The 19,928-nt window shown below is 27.4% G+C and overlaps 4 protein-coding genes and 1 long non-coding RNA gene across 6 annotated transcripts; 3 read left to right on the top strand and 2 right to left on the bottom strand.

Annotated features, from left to right (window-relative positions):
* Window positions 1-1,800: 1,800 nt before the first annotated feature.
* On the top strand, window positions 1,801-5,038 carry LOC119678714 (potassium voltage-gated channel unc-103-like). The gene is made up of 5 exons (XM_038090708.1): window positions 1,801-1,958; window positions 2,252-2,445; window positions 3,340-3,434; window positions 3,509-3,633; window positions 4,773-5,038. Exons 2-5 carry the CDS (start codon window positions 2,284-2,286, stop codon window positions 4,808-4,810), a joined length of 420 nt encoding a protein of 139 aa, XP_037946636.1. The 5' UTR covers window positions 1,801-1,958; window positions 2,252-2,283; the 3' UTR covers window positions 4,811-5,038.
* Window positions 5,039-5,122: 84 nt separating this feature from the next.
* On the top strand, window positions 5,123-7,222 carry LOC119678713. The gene is made up of 4 exons (XR_005252349.1): window positions 5,123-5,229; window positions 5,293-5,380; window positions 6,106-6,221; window positions 7,080-7,222. It is a non-coding gene; the product is annotated as an uncharacterized LOC119678713 (long non-coding RNA).
* A 58-nt stretch (window positions 7,223-7,280) lies between these two features.
* Window positions 7,281-10,469, bottom strand: LOC119678712 (cytochrome P450 4p1-like). The gene is made up of 7 exons (XM_038090706.1): window positions 10,129-10,469; window positions 9,861-10,061; window positions 9,586-9,667; window positions 9,385-9,497; window positions 9,055-9,328; window positions 7,948-8,168; window positions 7,281-7,887 (listed from the first exon to the last, which is right to left on the bottom strand). Exons 1-7 carry the CDS (start codon window positions 10,325-10,327, stop codon window positions 7,406-7,408), a joined length of 1,572 nt encoding a protein of 523 aa, XP_037946634.1. The 5' UTR covers window positions 10,328-10,469; the 3' UTR covers window positions 7,281-7,405.
* Window positions 10,470-14,183: 3,714 nt separating this feature from the next.
* LOC119678711 (ARL14 effector protein) lies at window positions 14,184-16,110 on the bottom strand. The gene is made up of 2 exons (XM_038090705.1): window positions 16,039-16,110; window positions 14,184-14,840 (listed from the first exon to the last, which is right to left on the bottom strand). Exon 2 carries the CDS (start codon window positions 14,674-14,676, stop codon window positions 14,275-14,277), a length of 402 nt encoding a protein of 133 aa, XP_037946633.1. The 5' UTR covers window positions 14,677-14,840; window positions 16,039-16,110; the 3' UTR covers window positions 14,184-14,274.
* Window positions 16,105-19,761, top strand: LOC119678709 (presequence protease, mitochondrial). 2 transcript variants are annotated; one of them, XM_038090703.1, is made up of 3 exons: window positions 16,105-16,200; window positions 16,439-17,030; window positions 17,086-19,761. In XM_038090703.1, exons 2-3 carry the CDS (start codon window positions 16,477-16,479, stop codon window positions 19,610-19,612), a joined length of 3,081 nt encoding a protein of 1,026 aa, XP_037946631.1. In that variant the 5' UTR covers window positions 16,105-16,200; window positions 16,439-16,476; the 3' UTR covers window positions 19,613-19,761. The 2 variants fall into 2 exon arrangements, with proteins under 2 accessions (XP_037946631.1, XP_037946632.1); XM_038090704.1 differs by lacking the exon at window positions 16,105-16,200 and having other exon boundaries at window positions 16,207-17,030.
* Window positions 19,762-19,928: the final 167 nt, after the last annotated feature.

The raw sequence follows: 19,928 nt of genomic DNA, 5'->3' as shown, positions 1-19,928 counted from the left end.
CCTGTTTATTTCTATTCTATTCTATTCTATTATAACAAATAGCTTTACTAATAGGTTTGTGTTTCCGATTTTTTGAAAAACGATAGAAGATATTGATTATATGAAAGTAGTATATTGAATAATATGTCTGTATATTATATAAATGTAAATGATTTGTCATAATTGTAATATAGTTGGTTTTAACAAAATTGATTTCCGCAGTAATATATTGAATGATTATTATATTTAATTTATTTTTAAATAATTAAATTTTCTAAGTAGAAAAAATGAAAAGTATTTTAGAAAAATATTTTATGGGCTTATTCAACAATATATCTTTAACAAAATTTCATACTTTAATACTTTTAACTATATTGGTTGAAATGGATATTGAGTAGTTTTGGATACTATTAAATAACCATTACCAATTATTTTTATTTAAATGTATTTAAGTTTAATTATGTACTATATATTTACTTACACTGCGTTTGGCAGTAATAACTCTTATATTTTATAGTAATTCTATACAAAAGTGCGCTAATGAGGTTTGATAATTAACATATAAGTGTAAGCATAGTATAAAGTTGCCAAATAGGGAATTTTCAAAATATATATATATATATACCTTATTATAAAGTATTATTATAAAATCTACAGAGTATTTTTGGGTATTAAAAAAGTTCTTCACAATTTTTAATTATAATAAAAATTGGTAAAAAATGATATTTAAAATCATTATTATAAAAATTATAATTTAAATATAATGAAATTATGATTATCTAATTCTAGAATTTTTTTAATGTACCGTTAATTTAGATTTATTTTCCTTAAGCAGGATTTGTGCAACTTTTATTGTAATTTGGTTAAATTATCTTTTGCTCATTTAATTTATCTGCTTGGGTATTGCAGTAGTGAGGGAACAGATCCAGAGTTTCTATCTGACTTTCATAGCATCTAATGAGATCAGAAATATTGAATCAAAGAATATTTTATGATTTATCAATAACTTCAACTTGTCCAGATTTGTCTAGATGCATTGACTTCCAAATGATTTCATAAGTAAAAAGAGTTAAGATTTTATGTTAAACCTTAATTCTAAATAAACCTTAATCTAACCTATCGTAGCCTAGGTTACGTTTTTATGGGATAGTGCAACATAATTTTTAGGCCCGAAAGCTTTTATGAAATCAGTTCAGTGTCTCCATTTGACTTTCAATGAATTATATAAGGTCTGAAAACTCGGTTATGATGTTGTGTTTATCAATATGTAAGAACATAAATTTATATTTGTATAGGTATTTGTAAGATAATTATACTCAATTAGATTATTTTTAAATACAATATGTATATATTGGATATAATGATATTTGTTCTTATAATATAACTTAATTCAACTTTCTTTTAACAGGGAAGATATTAGTTGTGCTTTTACAGTACAAAAATATTTCTTGTTGATCTGTCATTTGTTTTTGTAGAATCGGTTCTAATGTATCTTAACCTTATATTTTCTTACAGTTGTCAAGCAGTTATTTCGTAAATATATTATTTTATTTAAGGAACTACTTTTGATGTATATTTTAGAGCAAAGTTATATGTGGATCTATTTTACTCAAGCATATGGCTGTGTACCTACAGTAATAGACATGTCCGTACATACATTTTGTACTACACAACGATAATGCATTTATGGGTGTAAATGCATGTGATAATATTCATTTTTTCAGATTAACATATTCATACATATATATATATATATATATATAAAATATAATATATAAGTATATATATGTGTTATTTTTTTTCGAAATAGAAAATAATTTTTATATTTATTTTTAGGGCTTTATCACTTAAATTTAAAACTACACATGCCCCACCCGGTGATGTCTTAGTCCACAAAGGCGATGTCTTAACATCTTTATTTTTTATAGCTAGAGGTTCAATTGAAATTCAAAGAGATAATACAGTGGTAACAATATTGGGTAAGTTTCAAATTTACTACATTCATAACATTATTATCAACCTTATAGATATAGCGAGCAGAATTCGTATAAAATTTGTAATAACGTTTATCCAAAGTTAATTTAAAGAATGTTGTTTTATGATATATGATCACCAATATTCGAAATTGAATTGGCAAATAAAGAAGAAGTACATTATTATATTAAATGAATATGTGTAAACTTCAATTTTATTTATTGGATGAAATATCTGTTAAGTTTATTTTAAAATAATTAAAATTAACATATATGTAATTTTTTATTAATAATTATAGGGAAGGAGGATATTTTTGGAGAAAATCCTTGCATGTATCCGAATATTGGAAAATCGAATAGCAATGTACGTGCGCTTACTTATTGTGATTTACATAAAATACATCGAGATGACTTATTAGATGTATTGGAATTGTATCCAGAATTTTTTAATGCTTTTGTAGCGAACTTAGATATAACATATAATATGAGAGATGTAAGTTTCACACAAATTTTTTTTTTAAATTTTATAAAAAGTGCGTCAAATATTTTCAAGACCTATTGTATAATCTATAACAGCATGTTTGACAGCATGTTCATTTTGTAAAAATTTTTGTACTGGCTTAAATCTATTTATATATATATAATTATTTTCTCATATCTTAAAATTACAATTCAGAGTGCGGACAATATTCTTACTAAGGACGTGTGCGAGTTAGGCTAAGTTGATGCTAAACCAAATGGGAGATTTTTTCGGATTTTTTACACTGCACACATTTGGCCATTTATCAACACGTATCGACACATCACTACATTATCGGCACAACTTAGAATTTCCCACATTTAGAACGCAACTTAGCTTAACTCGCACACGACCTAAAGATTATTTTACGTTATGTATTCACACTTTTATTTTACTCAGTATTTATTAGCAAATACTGCTTTACCACATATGTCTAGCATTTAGAACTACGGTTTGAAGACATTAAGATTTTTGTTCTTTCACTTCACTGAAAATCAAATTGAGTTTTAACTATATCCCGTTTAGTTACATGTCAAGAACTTTACTTTTAATAACATATACTTTTTCATTAATAGATTAGAAGTTGGATATATTATTTACCAACTAAGTCCTATAGATAGTTACCTACATTTTCGTATATAATATAAACTACAGGAATTTTTCAGTTATATTAAATTTTTCTTTAATATATGTAAAATATTTTTTTTTCAACTGTTTTTTATAGGGTGTTCAATAATAAGGTGTTTGATCTTATTGTATATTTAATATAAAAGCTATAATAAAAATTACAATAGTAGCATTCTATTAAGTTTTTGGAGACACTTTAGAAAAATAAAGATTATCTATTTATACTGTTAATTTTTATAGGAACAACAAATTGCCGTTGATGTCAAACATAGATATATACGAGCAAGATGCGGAGATTCTGATAGAAGCACCAGTGATATTAATTCCGTGAGAATGTAAGACCTTTTTTGAAATGATATTAATATTTTAAAGAACATAAATTAATTAAATTGATCCGATATATTTTTAGTTATGGTCCGCGAAATAAAATGCAAAAAAATGGTAATATTCGTAAAAAAATTATGCACGAACCATCTTTAGCTGGTAATAATCAACTAGGCAATATCGAGAAATGCTGTGGATGCAAAAACAAAAGTATGTATTAAGTTCAAGGATCAATTTTTATATTCTAATATATTGTAAGTAACTGCAAAATAAACATATATTTATTTGACTACAGAGACTTATAGTCCGATTTCTAAAAAACTGTTTTTTAACTTCGTGTTTAAATTCGATAATAACTTTTTACTTCATTAGTAATATATATTACGTATATATATTAAACGTTTAATGATCGACACTAGTGGATATTAAAATTTTATGAAAATGAAGAAGTTATAATCTCTCTATTAATCAAAAAAATTTTTCTTCTCCGGTAAAAATTTATTATTTCATTTTATTTTAATTGCATACTTGTAGGAGCAAAACAAATTCAATTTTAAAGATAACTTTATAATAATTTATTATTGGAAAATAAATAACTTAAATATAGTATAGATTTATTATGAACAGAATTTATAATATTTGTATAAAATATTTTTTTAATTCTAATTCGAAAAATATGCAACTATTATAAGAGAACTTACAAAAACTAGAAACAATGAGTTATTGCATTGTTCAGCACAGAAAATCAAAATGAAGATTTTTTTCTATTACAGGAGACGGACAACAATGAACTATTTCATACTCTCTTCTCTTTTTCACAAAATGTTTTTATCTCTCATTTCCTTTCTAAAAGACTCTTTTTAAATGGTTTTTTATGGTATGTAGGGAAATTTCTTTTATTACTAGTCTTGTTAATTATTTAAAATTATTATAATAAACAATTAGGAGTATTTAAATTTTTCCTATTACTATTTTTATTAATCACACATATTCGACTTATTAAATTTGCTAACTTTTGCTTCTTATTTGGTTAGAGTTCAGGGTCAAAAAAATTTCAAAAAATAATAACACCTATTTGACTCTGATATGCACATGCTGTTAATACTTAGCTTAGATTTACAACAAGAGCATAACCAGGAACGCCAATGGCACAAATGTGTGACCAACTGGCCCATCCCTAGCTACGCCCATGATGTATACACTATATTGAAATTATTTTTATATATTATTTACTCCTTCATTAGTTTTATAAACAACAATTTCTTATAGTAAAAATTTCAAATTGTATTAATTTTATGATATTTATTATATATATACTATATAAATTTTTCTTTTTCTTCATTTTGTAGCTGCCTTTCGATCACCTTCTATTAAAATTACATGTTAACACGAACGAATTTTTTGTATTGGAATTTGTAAATTAAAAATAAAAAATATTTATATAAAAATGTATAAATATATAATTGTTTTTTATTTAAATTGTTAATCGTTTCAGCAAGAAACGCAGTTGTATAAAGTAATGGAAGGATCACTCCATCGATCACTTATATCGAAAAAATTAACGAATTAATCAGTTGAAATTAATTCAAATGATATTAATAAATAATTTATTGTGTCTTTAATAATTTATTAAATAATTTATATTAAATTAAGTTTAAAAAATCGCAAATGAATGTCTTAAAAACTCTTCCAGTAGATATATTTAATTAAAATTGTATTAATCACAAAAATATTTTTTTATATGAATCTTGAACTTAGATAAGAAAATCTATTGCGATGTTAAAGGATTAGTTTGCTTATCTGAAAGTAAGTAATAGAATATATTAGTTAATTTTACTTTAACTTTCAATTTTCAAATATTTATTCTAGTTGATATATCAGCTATAGTAAAGGACATTGCTGAAACAAGATATGTTTGTTATCCTTCATGTATAGAACAACAAGTAACTTATATTGGGTAAGATATATGATAATATATATAACTTTATAATTTATATTAATTCTTATAAAAAAATTAATTAATTATTTGTAATGTTCATTATTTCTATAATATATGCATAAAAAACGTGTTTCATTACTAAATTGTTGCTTTAAGAAGCAAACAAAATCGTATTAGAAAAGGGATAGTCCATTTTTAATACTTGTCAGGTATCCTGTGTTAGATTATATGTAATATAACAATATTTAATCATAACAGAAATATTTTAAAAAAATATTCTATAATTTTATGTTTGTTTAATATTCTGTTTTCTAGATTATTTATTAATCTATTTTTTAAGATTAATTTCATTTTGAAAATATTGTCTTTATTTTTTAAAAACTTTAATCTTAACATTATTATATATTCTTCTATATTTTGTATATCAGTGCTTAGAGTGAAATACTTACTCTTATTTTTTGACAATATTATAAGTTGGTAATATATTAAAATGTTATTGCCGACAAATGATTGGCTTTAAAGATTTTTTCCCAGTATATATTGAAGTATGTATTTTTCAAGTGTACTGTAAAACCTTTAAATTATTTACTTGTCGAATTTATTAAAATTATTAATGTAATATATATTAAATATTAGTGTATATATATATATTTATAACAACACGCTGTTTTAAGAGCAAAGAATTGAAATAAGATAGTAATATACAATTTTCAAGCAATAAAAAAATTTTTTTTTAAACATAGTTTTCAAGAGAAAGAATGGGTGGATACAGATTCATATATAGTGGAAATCGAAGTGACCAATACTCCTACAGAACGATATAATCGAATAGTCACACAAACGCCACTTGATATAATGGGTAAGATATAATTAATATCAATATTTTATACATCAGCAAAAGTTATGAACATACATTTAATTATTATGCATTTGTAATAAATGATAAAGATATGATAAAGACAATATTTATATTCACCTGTAAAATGTTAAAGAGTTTTTTATCTTAACCAGCTTAAGCGACCAAAAAAGTTTCCGTCCCTACTTCGGTCTCCAAATAATTAATTCACCACTGCTTAAGATACGGTGCAGCAGTGGTGAATACCCTTCGTTGAAGTTAAGTTCGCTGGTAGGTATTTAGATGCTATATTACATTAGCTACTAACAGAAAATTTAGAATTTCGTTAAAATTTGATAAAGGTTACTAAAAATCATTTGTAAACATAGTGATTGAACTTCATACAGCTCTCTGTATTTTGTTCAGTAAGGTATCAAAACTAAACAGCGGTGTCTATGATCATAGAATGTAGTTGTTTAAATGAGAAACTCTTTTAATAATTAAAATCTGTGCAATACAATGCCTCAAAAGTTATTAAAAATGCCATTACTATTATGTACTTGATAGTTATTTAGTTTTTAAAGCTTGGACTTCTAAATTCACCAAAAATCTCATATGTGAGTTTGCTAGTAGGAACAAGTTGAAAAGCAGATTCTGTGAAATGCAGAGTAAAACATTCATCCATTTTATAAGCTCGTGCACTGCAATTGTCCAGAAACGGTTAGAGTACATCCATCCGACATTGATTGAACTTTAGGAGATCTGATCGGGAATCAAATCATAACAGTAGCTTCTATAGGTCTTGGTGTTTCATGAACTCTTTTAATAATAACTATTTCTATGAGTAATTCTAATAACTGTACTCTTCATTTTATTTTACAGTGTCGATTGGAGGACTTTTTGGATTATTTTTTGGCGTCTCTTTACTCAATATTGTTAACATGGTTTTCATATGCAAATATTATAATTAAAACAAATTAGACATTGGAAAGTTCAATTTATCGTATTTATAACAAATTTATATAAGACAATAACTTATTTTTATTATATTTATAATTAAAAAACTCTTTGAATAAAATTAATTAACAATCATAACCAATAAATCAAAATAAGTGCATCATTAATTAAACCACCACAAAAACATTATATATTATATATATACCATATGCATATATGGTATATATGTACATATGTTTCATTATATCTGCCTATGAAGCTTGCCGTTTAAGCAATTTAATTTGAACATTGGATTGTGCTCTGATTAGAATGCCAGCTAAAAATCGAAAACTTGCAGGATCTGTTACTGCCTTTAACTCGAAATGCTTTAAGACATATACAAGCAATGTTTTTACTTCCAACATGGCAAATTTTTGCCCAATACAATTTCTTTGTCCAGCACTGAAAGGTATGAAAGCGAATGAATGTCGGTTTTCAGAATTTTCTGGTAAAAATCTCTCGGGCTGAAATTCATCTGGATCATTCCAGTACTTGGGATTGCGATGTACATCAAATATATGTAGTTCGATTTGTGTTCCTGCTGGCAATATTAGATTATTTGATAAATTCGTATCTTCTAGACATTCACGTAATATAATGGGCACTGAAGGATATAGTCGTTGTGTTTCTTTAATAAAACATTCTAAATATTTCAAATTACTTAATTGAGCTATATCTAAATTGGCAAGATCATCTGTAGAAAAATATATCATGAAACGCATTTATTGTAGATATTAAATAATGTCATACATACCACTCATAAATTCTTCTATTTCTTTATAACAACGTTGTTGCATATCCGGATATAAGGCAAGATTCATTAAGCAAAATATTAAATTCATCGATGTGGTATCAAAGCCTTCAAAGACAAAAGTATCTACTTCTTCACATATACCAGCATGATCTATTAAACCATCTTTTTCAGCACGTAGCATTGTATCTAACATAGCGTAACGCTTTTTCTTAAAGATGAAACTGAAAGATTTTAAAAAATATATGGTAATACGTAATAGTAATATATATATCTATATGTTATATATACGTATATATAATATATGTACATTTGTATATGTATATAATACATGTACATGTATATATGTTTGTTTAATTTACAGAAAGGATGAGATAATATTTTTAATGATAACAAATCTTATAATTTCAAAGCTTTATATAATTGAGATGATATATGTACATCTGAAGTGTGAACTGTTAAGTGAAATATTAAAGTACATGTTTGGTAGCCACAATATTGTTTTGCTCTTACATGCAATGCTCTCCAGAATCCAGGAACCCCGAAAAATAATATAATAATTTGTAATTATTTTTTCCATCGCCTGACTTCAAATCTTTGTAAAAATGTAGAAAAACAACACAATGAGAATGAATTTTATATATTTAAAAAAATTGAAATCCCATTACAAATTATGTGTTATCGTCTGTGGAACGAATATGGTTACCTCAGCTGAGTAAGTAAAGACCATTGTGAGACCCAGTTAAGATGGTTTGAGCAAAACAAGGTGAACTTTTAGAACACAATAATATCTGTTAATCAATGTGTGCAATTGCTATAGATTAACAGCTATGTTCCAGAAAACAAATAGCTATTAAAATAATATATTGAAAAATATAGCAGAGCTAAGAAGAATACACAGTTGGTATTTTAAGCTAGGAAGAACATGATTACTTTTAAAAAAGGTCGCTTATTAATTGAATTAATATGTCAAGAGAAATTAAATGTATTTGTTTAAATTTGTATTGGTATATGGTATATAAGTGGCTTGGTCAGCATATGAATGAAGTGGTTCTAATAATGAAATCAGTTTTTATTAATTATTAAATTGAAATATTCATATTTTCTTACTCTGTATCAATAGGGTCAGTTGGGTTTTCTATATTTGCTTTAAGTTCTTCTTCAAAGAGTGCACGCCTCTTTTCGATGATTCCACAAGAGAAATCATGTAATTTCTTTAAATATTGTTCATCCCGTCGACCATCACCCAAATATTTATAAGCAATATCTGACATAAGTAAAGGATTTATTGTACGTTTTACAAAACTCTCTTCAACTTTTGATATATTCTCTCGATACTCATCACCATCCAAATGTTCATCCAGACGTACACCCAATGCCGTTTCTATAAACATTTTTTTATTATAATTAAAATAATTGAATAAATAATTAAGACATTACCACATATATTGTTTAAAGTGAAACGTGGTATAGTTTCAGATAGAGACACTATATTATCAGAGGATACATCGCACAAATGGTGAAGGTTTTGTACAAATTTACTACTTTCTTGCCTAAAATCGAATAAAATATTATTAGGAATAGATATATAGAATTTATTTATGCTAATAAAACAGTAAAATAATAAAAATAGTTATTTACTTAAATATATCCATAAATTGACCCAAAATATTGAAATGAAAAGCTGGTGTCAAAAGCCTGCGACGTGTGTGCCATTTTTTACCTAAAAAAATACAAATTATTTGTTTATATTTTAAAATAGAACTATAGTATTATTGTTTACACACATGTGAAAACTTAATTAAGATAGATAAGTAGAAATGTTGTTTATCATGTTCCTAATAATAATGAACACAAATGACTAATATATTAATGTCGGCATAATGTTTTAGATATGAGTATATTTTTATACTTACCGGTGCTTGTTAATAGGCCGGTTTTTAAAAATGGATGCAAAAATTTATAGAAGTTTGCTTTCGTAATGAGACGAGTATCGGTCAATATCAACTCAGCATCTACAGCATCTATGACGTTATATAGTGGACAGCCGAAGACATATTGTACATAGCTACGCTTAAAACGCTGTGCTTGTTGGCGGGTAAAGTAAAAAAGATCCTCTTACAAGATAAATACAAATCATGTATATTCTTTATGCTGTCACCAAATTTATATATTTATATATACCTAAGTTTAGTTTAAACCACACAAAAGTGCTACCAAATATAGAACTTCCGAGATCTACAGCAACACTATCTTCCAGTGGTGATCCATCGATTGTTTTCACACGTTTACAAATTATTGGAATAACATAATCTTTATTTAGTCGTCGTAATAAAATTGTCACAAATGTTAAAACAATTATTATTATTCCCAATTCCAACATTGTATATATTGATATATATATATCAATTTATCTTAATTACAAAAATATCGATACATATACTTTCATATATAAATAGAAACGTTCATGTGTTCTGTTCGCTGAGGAAAATGTTTCGCTTGAATTAATAACCGATTGCTCCAAATGAGAATACTGTTTCGACTAAATTTAAAAGTAATTTTATTTCAGTATTTCACTAAAGTTTATTGCAGCTTGTGTATATGTTTCTATTTTTTAATTGATAAGTAAATATATATATATAGATGTATATATATCCATAGTGTATAAACGTATAAAGAGACACCATATATTTTATAGTTCGCTGGTCATGCTTGTTTGTATTATTATCAGAAATACAAATTCTTTGCAAAATTTTGAGATGCTGTATCACAAACCTACAAAATTAGACATTATTATAGTTTAATATTGAATTTTCAATATTCAATTGAATTAAAAATAAACTTTAACTATAATGTGCAGTGTTTTGCTAAACGTTCTTCTACCGAATATAATCTTTTATATTATTTTATTCTGTGAGGCCAAAATATAACTACAGGTCACACTGCAAATTCCTTAAAATAATATTGTAATAATAATAATATCGTCATTTTAGTGTAGTTAGATAGCACTTTTTTATTTAACATTTTAGATAAGTTGAAAAATATCTTAATTTGATGCAACTAACATTATTAAAAAATGTTAACTTTATATTAAAAGTTCTATTGATCAGAAAGTTAATTTTTGAATTACCACATTAACAGCTTACCATATGAATATCTACTACACAAGCTACAAAGCTTTTATATACAGCATGGAAGATCATGTAAAGTGAAAATAACATTTCTTTTGAATTTTCATTGCTTAGAACTTCATATCATTTTTGAGTAAGAATTAGGTTAGGTTATACCGGCGATCACTTGGGTAAGTGTTAGTTTTAATAGAAATTGAATTTAATAGTTATTACATTTTTTGGCAAAGAGATTAGTGAGATTATGTGAGATTAGTAGATGTAAAACCATAACTGTTTCGAATGTTACATATTTTATATAGGAACCTAGAGATCTAGTTAGACTTGCAGGACTGGAAGCTCATCACTTTATCGTACAAATAACAGTTCTTTTTCATTCATTCTTTTTCATTTTTTTAATTTATAAAAAATTGAATATCAAGTGTTTAAATACCTTGTTTTGGGTTGTTTTATTATTTGATAAGCTAATATATACAATTATTGAGAGTAAGAAAGAAAGTATTAATTTTAATTTTTAGAATAGAAAACTCACTTGTTCTTTTTAAATATAATCGTATAAGTTATAAATATGATCTAAATAAAAGTATTTAGGTCATGTGCGAGTTAGGCTAAGTTGATGCTAAACCAAATGGGAGATTTTTTGGGATTTTTTGCACTGCACACATTTTGCCATTTATCAACACGTATCGACACATCAATACATTATCGACACAACTTAGAATTTCCCTCATTTAGAACGCAACTTAGCCTAACTCGCACACGACCTTAGTAAGGTCTTTTTTAAGTGTTTTTCTATACTGCAAGAGTTTTGACAAAAGCTTTCCATAAATGAAAGTGCTTGAAATAACTATAGCCTTTTGCAGATTAAATGAATTCTTTAGATATATCTGACTGTAGATAAGCTTATTTTTAAATCTAGATGGAATAGTTTTAAAAATTTAAAAACACGTTTTCAGTATTTTTATATCTGTTTATGAATTCACCGCCAATTCACTACTCTACATTCATACTCATATAGTCATATATGACTAGTCATATATTATAGAGATAACAAAAAAATTAGTTAGCAGAAATTATTATCAGAAATATAAAACACTTCTTAGGTCGTGTGCGAGTTAGGCTAAGTTGCGTTCTAAATGAGGGAAATTCTAAGTTGTGTCGATAATGTATTGATGTGTCGATACGTGTTGATAAATGGCAAAATGTGTGCAGTGCAAAAAATCCCAAAAAATCTCCCATTTGGTTTAGCATCAACTTAGCCTAACTCGCACACGTCCTTAATATTACTATATCGTTAATAATTAGATAATATATAGAATCCAACTATATAGAATTTTATATATTTTGTCAATAGTAAAATCAACGAAGTGAAGTACATTTTATAAAGTATATATATTCTTTTGCATAAAAGCTAATTTTCCGTATCAAATGACGAATCAATTTCAGCTATGGATAGATATTTTATCCGAAGATAAAAATAATTCCATCAAAGACATTACTGCAAATAGTCATACAAATTCTAAGAATTGCTTGTTTCTAAGATTGCACATAAAATATTGCGGTATAACGAAGTGTAAGCGATATAGATGAATTTTTCAAGATATATAAAATTATTTTGATTCCATAAATTAAATTACGGTTAATAATATTCGTAAATAAATTGGCAAAACGCATATAAATATATAATTAATATAAATAATATTAATTAAAATCTAGTATTTCAAACAGTAAGCAGCATATATTCTAGTCGGTCTGTTCAAATGTTTAACTATCTACATAAACTTGAGTTGAATTAGTTTGAATTCTAAATTGGCAAGATATTTGTACTAGGATTCAGAAAAACTGGATTTTCCACATCAACACATTCACTCTATTCTATTAATAACTTATCCCTTTCTTTCTGGAGTTGCAATATTAATTTTGTTTCTTACCTGACCATACGATGTTTGTGTTTTGAAACATTTTAATGATTCTGATTCTTAATTATCTTCTTTTTATGCAGTATGTCTAATACGAATTATATTGTTGATTTACAATTCCATTTATTTTATTATAAATTTGCAAGTACATAGGATTCAGTATTGAGTTTAACCTATTAGTCATAATAAAAATGCATATAAAGTTTGATAATATATAATAAAATACTAAAGATAAATTTAATTGTTGCCAAAATAGTGATAGTACTAGTTAAGTACGCTTTCCGACAACAAAAAATCTGCAAGCTCAATTATTAATTGAATTGAATTGCTAGTGTAGTTCTAATTATATGATAATATTTTTTAATTATGCGTTTTATTTTCCATATTACACATATAAAGGTGTACATATGTATATATATATCTGGTTCTAACAACTGCTTTGGAAGGTTTTATATATACATTTTGTTAATTGTTAAAAAGGTGAACGTGATCAGTCATACAGAACTATCAAAATATTGAAAAAATGATAACTAATGTAAATATTAGTTGCTGTAGAAAGTTTTTGTTTTTTTAAGCAAAATTTATTGCTCCAGCGTAGATACATACATACATATATCAAAAAACTGTCTTAGCTACAAGTAATAAGTATTATTATGTACGTAATTGTATAGTGCATAAAATAATTAGAATTATTTATTTATAATAAAAATAAAAAATTTCAAATTTGCTTTAAACAAAATATTTTGCGTTGTTTTCTTCAACATTTTCGGATTAACAGTTAATTTATTTTTAAACTAAACTAAAATAAAAAGAAATACAAAATTATACTTTCTCCGTCTGTATCCAGGTTAACGTTCAATTATATTCCACCCATCCAATTCTCTTTCCCCCTCCATCACATTCAATCAATACCCACTCTATCTGCTTACAGGTCCTAGCGGGTTACAATAACAACAACAAAATTTTATATCAAAGGAATAGTTTGTCATATATATTGTTTTTTTATATTTAAAGTAGTTTCGATAGTTGTTTACAAACATCCTTAAAAATATGATTACATTTTAAAATGGTATAAATTTGTCCGATTATTTTGAAACACTTTACTACTGTGTGCTTACTATAAATGTGTATAAATGAATTGAAATAATACATGAGTTTTTGCCTTTTTATCAAAAATTGCAATATAAAATAATTAAGTTTATAGAAACTATTAACACAATTTGTATATTTATTATAAATATTTATCATGCAGTTTAAAGTCTTTAAATTTCGAGTTCATCATTTTAACAAAAAGGATTCTTAATAGTTCCATCTTTACCATCAAAAGTAATGGAATCATAATAAAAACGTCTGTTAACACGACATTGAATACCGCACTTTGTAGATCTGCAGTTTTCACACGGAAACCAACATCCTGGACAGTTAGCAGTCATACAATCGCATAAACTTAAACCATTGTGACGAATAACACCATGTTCATCATAAATCGTTTTGGATTTTGAAGGTACATCATTTTTACGTTTCAGTTTTCGTTTATCCCGATTTTTGTCATCAATGTCGTCCAAATATTTGTATTCATCATGTTTCTCTCGTAGTTTCCGTTCAGCATGGAGTTTTCGTGGGCGTTCTCTTAAGGACATTCGCAATGGTCCAATACCCTCGCCCAAGTCGTCGTCTTTATCCATTACTGTTGCTAGTTTATTACTTTTTAAATTTGTTAATAGTTAAAACCAATTGATACGATTTTTCGTGAATTTCCAGAATTGACATTTAACTACGTTGCCAGATTACTTCACATATTTTCAAATGGGCTTGCCACAGCATATCACGCACGACTTACGTAACGTAGCTGATAGTATATTTAATAAAAATAATTAATAAAAATAATTATTTAATAAGATTATTGAACGGATTATTTGGTTCTTTTAAAGTACAAATAATTTTTGAATTCTTATATATTTATGTTTTCTTCATTGTAATATATCGAAATTATATTTTCGATCTTTACTGTTCCGTTTAGTCATTAACAATACTAATGTGAAATAGAAAATGCCAAAAAAAATTTGATGCTTGTTTTGGTTTCACCTCCTTTTTAACAGTAGCCGTAATTTTTTCATTAAGAGTAGAAAAAAAATAGTCGCAACTTATGAAAGAAAATATGTGAAGCAACAACAATGCTCTCAAAATCTTCAGTTTGGTTTTAATCGCAAAAATTGTCACGTCTTTTGTTTTAGTACAGCTAAATTCAATAATCAGTCTATTCTGAATATTCACTGGAAAAATGTTGCAAAATTCCAGCCATCCGTTAAAAGCATATGAACATTTCATTTATAATTAAATTCAAATACTAAAAAAATAAATTAATTTAAATATATAAAATAAAAATGCTAACCATTGCCCTTCAATACTCATTTTCTTTTCTTTTATTTAATATAAATAATTTTTAGTGTTTTAAATGTTTATATTTTATATTGAATTTAAATTTAAAGAATTTAAATTATTTTAAAAGTGATGCCAATTTGTTTCAACCAGATTTAATGTTTTTTTTACAACTCTGAAAGAAAAAATTACGGCTAGTAATAAAGAATGTATTAAACTGTGCGAAAAGTGTTATAAAAATTTATTTGATTGTCGTGTTTAGCTATATTTGGCGTTTGCGAATTTAACAGAATACGAAGTTTGACGATTTAGCGTTTTATCCGGAGCAATCAGCTGTTTTTGAAAACAGAAAATTAGCGTAAAGAATTTCTTAAGCGTAAAGAATTAACAGAATCGCAAAAGTGGCTAAAATGCATTTAAAGAATTTTAGCGATAGCAATTAGTGCAATCGGTCTGCTGGTTTAATAATTCGAATTTAACAATTCAATATATTCACATGCATTGCGGTATATCACATTTAACACTTTAACAATTTAGCAATTTAGTTAAAGTTAAGTATGATAAATAATAATCATAAAGTAGCCTATTATTACTGTACACAATCGAACTAATAAAATATTAATTGACTTAATGCATTCAATATGGATTGCATATAGAATATTTCTTACATAGGTTTTAAAAAATTTAATTAACGTGACTGATAATTAACTTATTGTTTTGCTTGAAGTACCCTGTTCCATATGATACTTTTTTCAGTCACAAATTTTTTAATCGGCACACATTTTTCAACCGATTTGAGTTGAAAATAATTTTATATTTTTACTTGTCAGGTAAGAAGAAATGAAAATATAAAGTCATAGTTTTTAGTTTCTAGTCCGAGAAAAAAAAATTTGTTATGGTTTTCTGTTTTAATGCTTTGAGTAATTGAAATTTGTTTTTGAAATTGGCGTTTGTGCTGATGTAACGTGCTAATGTGAAATGTGAAATATATGTATAATTTAAGCCGTATTTGCTAAATAAATCTCTGACTGAAAAACTGTTTTTGGATTTGTGTTTCGTTTTCAATAGAAACCAAATTTGCACGGTGTTAAAGAAATATATCAAAAATGCTAAGCCGGCTTTCATTGATACGATCCGGTGTATTCTCAAATGCAGCTATTAAGCATAAGAACCGCATGAGCTCAGCAGTACAAAATGCCAAAACTCTAGATGCGCAGCCTCAGACACAGATAACAGATAGTCCTACAATTGTACAACTGCAAGATCGCAAATTTGAAGAAGGAAAACAATATCATGGATTTCAGTGTGTACGTTGTGAGAAAGTGCCGGAATTTGGTATTATGTCATATTCTTTTCAACACTTGGGCACAGGCACTGAGTTGTGGTATGTGGATCGTAAGGATCAAAACAATGCGTTTTCGATTAATTTTCGTACAACACCATTCGATTCTACTGGTTTACCACATATATTGGAACATAGTACTCTTTGCGGCTCTGAAAAGTATCCGGTACGCGATCCATTCTTTAAAATGCTCGATCGGTCTTTAGCAACCTTTATGAATGCAATGACTGGCCCAGACTACACAATGTATCCATTTTCAACAATGAACGAAGTTGATTTCAGAAATCTACAGAAAATTTATTTGGATGCAGTTTTCAAGTAAGTGTAATATGTAGTTTTTTGGTTTGTATATTTTAATTCTTTCTTATTTCAGACCAAAGCTTAGCTATCTCGATTTTCTGCAGGAAGGTTGGCGCTTAGAACACTCGAATATTCATGATAAAAATTCGGATTATGTTATAAAAGGTGTCGTTTATAATGAAATGAAAGGAGCCTTTTCCGAAAATTCGTCCGTATTTGGACAAAGTTTGCTAAATAATTTATTACCAAACCATACCTATAGCTACGTGTCTGGTGGTAATCCTTTGGAAATTCCAAAACTTACACACAAAAATCTAGTAGATTTCCATCAAAAATACTATCATCCAAGTAATGCACGTATTTATACTTATGGGTCTTTTGACTTAGGAAAAACTTTGTCCTATGTGAACGAACATTATTTGAGCAAATATACATACGTGGATAACACATATAGCCGCATACCGAATCAACCACGCTGGGATAAAGAACGAAATGTACATATATCGAGCCGCTTGGATAGTATGGGCGCACCATTCGAAAAACAGAACCAAATTGCAATTGCGTTGTTAATGTCTGATGTAATTGATATACAGGAAACGTTCGTTTTATATGTGTTGTCAGAATTATTGGTGCGCGGACCTAACTCGCCTTTCTACAAAAGTTTCATTGAACCAAACTTTTCAGGCGGGTATAATCAGACTACAGGCTTCGATCCGCAAACAAAGGATACCTTCTTCTGTGTCGGTTTGCAGGATGTACGTGTTGAGGATTTTGGCAAGGTGAAAAATATATTTGCAGAAACAGTGGAACAAGTTATGGTGCAAGGTTTTGATAGTAAGCACATAGAAAGTGTGTTGCACAATATAGAGCTATCCTTAAAACATCAGAGTCCACAATTCGGTCTTGGTTTGTTATTTAATACTACACCACTATGGAATCATGAAGGAGATGTTGTACAAAACTTGAGAGTATCTAACATGATAGCTAATTTCCGTAACAATCTTAAATGTGATCCCAAGTTTTTACAAAGAAAGATTGAGCAATATTTTATCAAAAATACGCATAAACTCACTTTGACTATGTCTCCAGATGAAACTTATGAAGAAAATTTTAAAATTGCAGAGTCCGAATTACTTAAACAGAAAGTCTTAGGTTTAGATAAGGAGAAAAAGGATAGAATTTATGAAAATGGAATGAAATTGGCAGAGGTACAGAATTCAATTACTAATGTAGATATTCTACCTTGTTTAAATCTGGATGATGTTAAGAATGCTGCTAAGCAGGAACCATTGCATGTGCTTAAGCTGAGAGAAGTTCCAACGCAAGTATGTAATGTGCAAACTAATGAAATATCCTATTTGAAATGCTTCTTTGACGGCTCCGAATTGACGAAAGATGAAATAAAACTCATACCACTTTTCTGTAATGTCATAAATGACATGGGAACCAAGAATTATGACTTCAGGGAATTTGATAAAATTGTCTTGTCGCAAACTGGTGGTATTGATTTTAGGTTGCATTTTGCTGAGAATATTTTTGATAGTAAATCATACAACCTTGGCATTCTAATGACCACACATGCCCTGGACAAAAATTCTGAAAACATGTTCTCACTTTGCAAGGAGTTACTAACAAATTTCAGATTAACAGATACCGAACGGCTTAAAATGTTAATTGACAACTATGTATCGAATATAACGGTTGGTATTACTAGCTCAGGACATCTGTACGCTATGCAAAGCTGTGCTGGTTTAGTCACAGATGCTGCAAAACTTAAATCTGAATTATCTGGCGTTGAGCATATAGAACACATGAAAAACTACGTTAAAGCACACACAACTGAAGAAATTATGGAGAATTTAAGAATGTTAGGTGAAAAGTTATTTAACAAAAATGCTATGCGAGTTGCTATTAATACATCCAAGGAATACTATCCTAAGCTTGTAAATCATTATGAGCAATTCCTAAATGATTTACCAAGTGTTGAATACAAAAAGATGGAAAATAAAGTAAATTTACTGAAGCCAAGTTGTCAGCATTTCGTTATGAACATACCAGTTAATTATTGCGCAAAGTCGTTTTTCTGTGTCCCCTACTCACATCCCGATCATCCAGCATTACGAGTTTTAGCTAAACTAATTTCTGCAAAGTATTTATTGCAAGTCGTTCGAGTGCAAAATGGTGCTTATGGTGTAGGCGCCAAAGTTGGTTCAGATGGTATTTTTAATTTCTTTAGCTACCGTGATCCAAATTCCACTAAGACTCTTGAAGCATTCGATAATACGTATAAATGGTTGCAGGAGCATAATGAGCAAGTAACCGAACAGGCATTATTTGAAGCGAAATTAGGAGTATTACAGCAATTAGATGCGCCAGTGGCACCTGGAAATGTGGGCATCGACTTTTTCTTGTATGGTGTATCCCAAGAAATGTTCCTTAAGTATCGTAACCGAATGTTGTCAGTAACACTCAAGGAATTGAAAGATGTCGCTGAAAGATATTTCAAGGCTGAGCCAGCATACTATGGTAAATGCTTATTGGGACCGGAAAATAAGGCATTGGAAACTGAAACAAATTTGAAATGGAAAACTATAGTATAATTTTTTTTCGCTAAAAATTGTTATATAATAAATATATTTTTAAGAAATTATGTAAAAAAATAGCTGTACTGATAAATATTAGAACGAAAATATGTTATTGAACTGTTAAAATGTGTGTAGATAGTAAAGATTAAAAAATGATGACATGAGCTGTTTAAGTTTTAATTATTTAATATAATCAAACAAAAGTAATAATTTGCATAAATTATTCTTAATCTATGTTGGCACATAAGAGTCGTAATTAAATAAATATTCTATTTGTTAAATATTCTTAAATTATTATTGTTTTCAATATAGTCTAAGGTGAAAGAGGAGA

Source organism: Teleopsis dalmanni, chromosome 2 (genome assembly GCF_002237135.1).
Source record: "Teleopsis dalmanni isolate 2A chromosome 2, ASM223713v2, whole genome shotgun sequence".
Taxonomy (NCBI): Eukaryota; Metazoa; Arthropoda; class Insecta; order Diptera; family Diopsidae; genus Teleopsis; species Teleopsis dalmanni.
This window is presented reverse-complemented; position numbering and strand designations above follow the sequence as displayed.

Bases quoted from the DNA above. Each gene is read 5' to 3' on its own strand.
- LOC119678714 (XM_038090708.1), top strand. From the start codon at position 2,284: ATGTATCCGAATATTGGAAAATCGAATAGCAATGTACGTGCGCTTACT. The intron at 3,435-3,508 runs GTAAGACCTTTT...ATATATTTTTAG, and splicing joins GATATTAATTCCGTGAGAAT to TTATGGTCCGCGAAATAAAA. The intron at 3,634-4,772 runs GTATGTATTAAG...TTCATTTTGTAG, and splicing joins CTGTGGATGCAAAAACAAAA to CTGCCTTTCGATCACCTTCT.
- LOC119678712 (XM_038090706.1), bottom strand. From the start codon at position 10,327: ATGTTGGAATTGGGAATAATAATAATTGTTTTAACATTTGTGACAATT. The intron at 10,062-10,128 runs GTATATATAAAT...TTATCTTGTAAG, and splicing joins GTGGTTTAAACTAAACTTAG to AGGATCTTTTTTACTTTACC. The intron at 8,169-9,054 runs GTAAGAAAATAT...AAAATCTTTCAG, and splicing joins ACTGACCCTATTGATACAGA to TTTCATCTTTAAGAAAAAGC.
- LOC119678711 (XM_038090705.1), bottom strand. From the start codon at position 14,676: ATGGATAAAGACGACGACTTGGGCGAGGGTATTGGACCATTGCGAATG.
- LOC119678709 (XM_038090703.1), top strand. From the start codon at position 16,477: ATGCTAAGCCGGCTTTCATTGATACGATCCGGTGTATTCTCAAATGCA. The intron at 17,031-17,085 runs GTAAGTGTAATA...TTCTTATTTCAG, and splicing joins TATTTGGATGCAGTTTTCAA to ACCAAAGCTTAGCTATCTCG.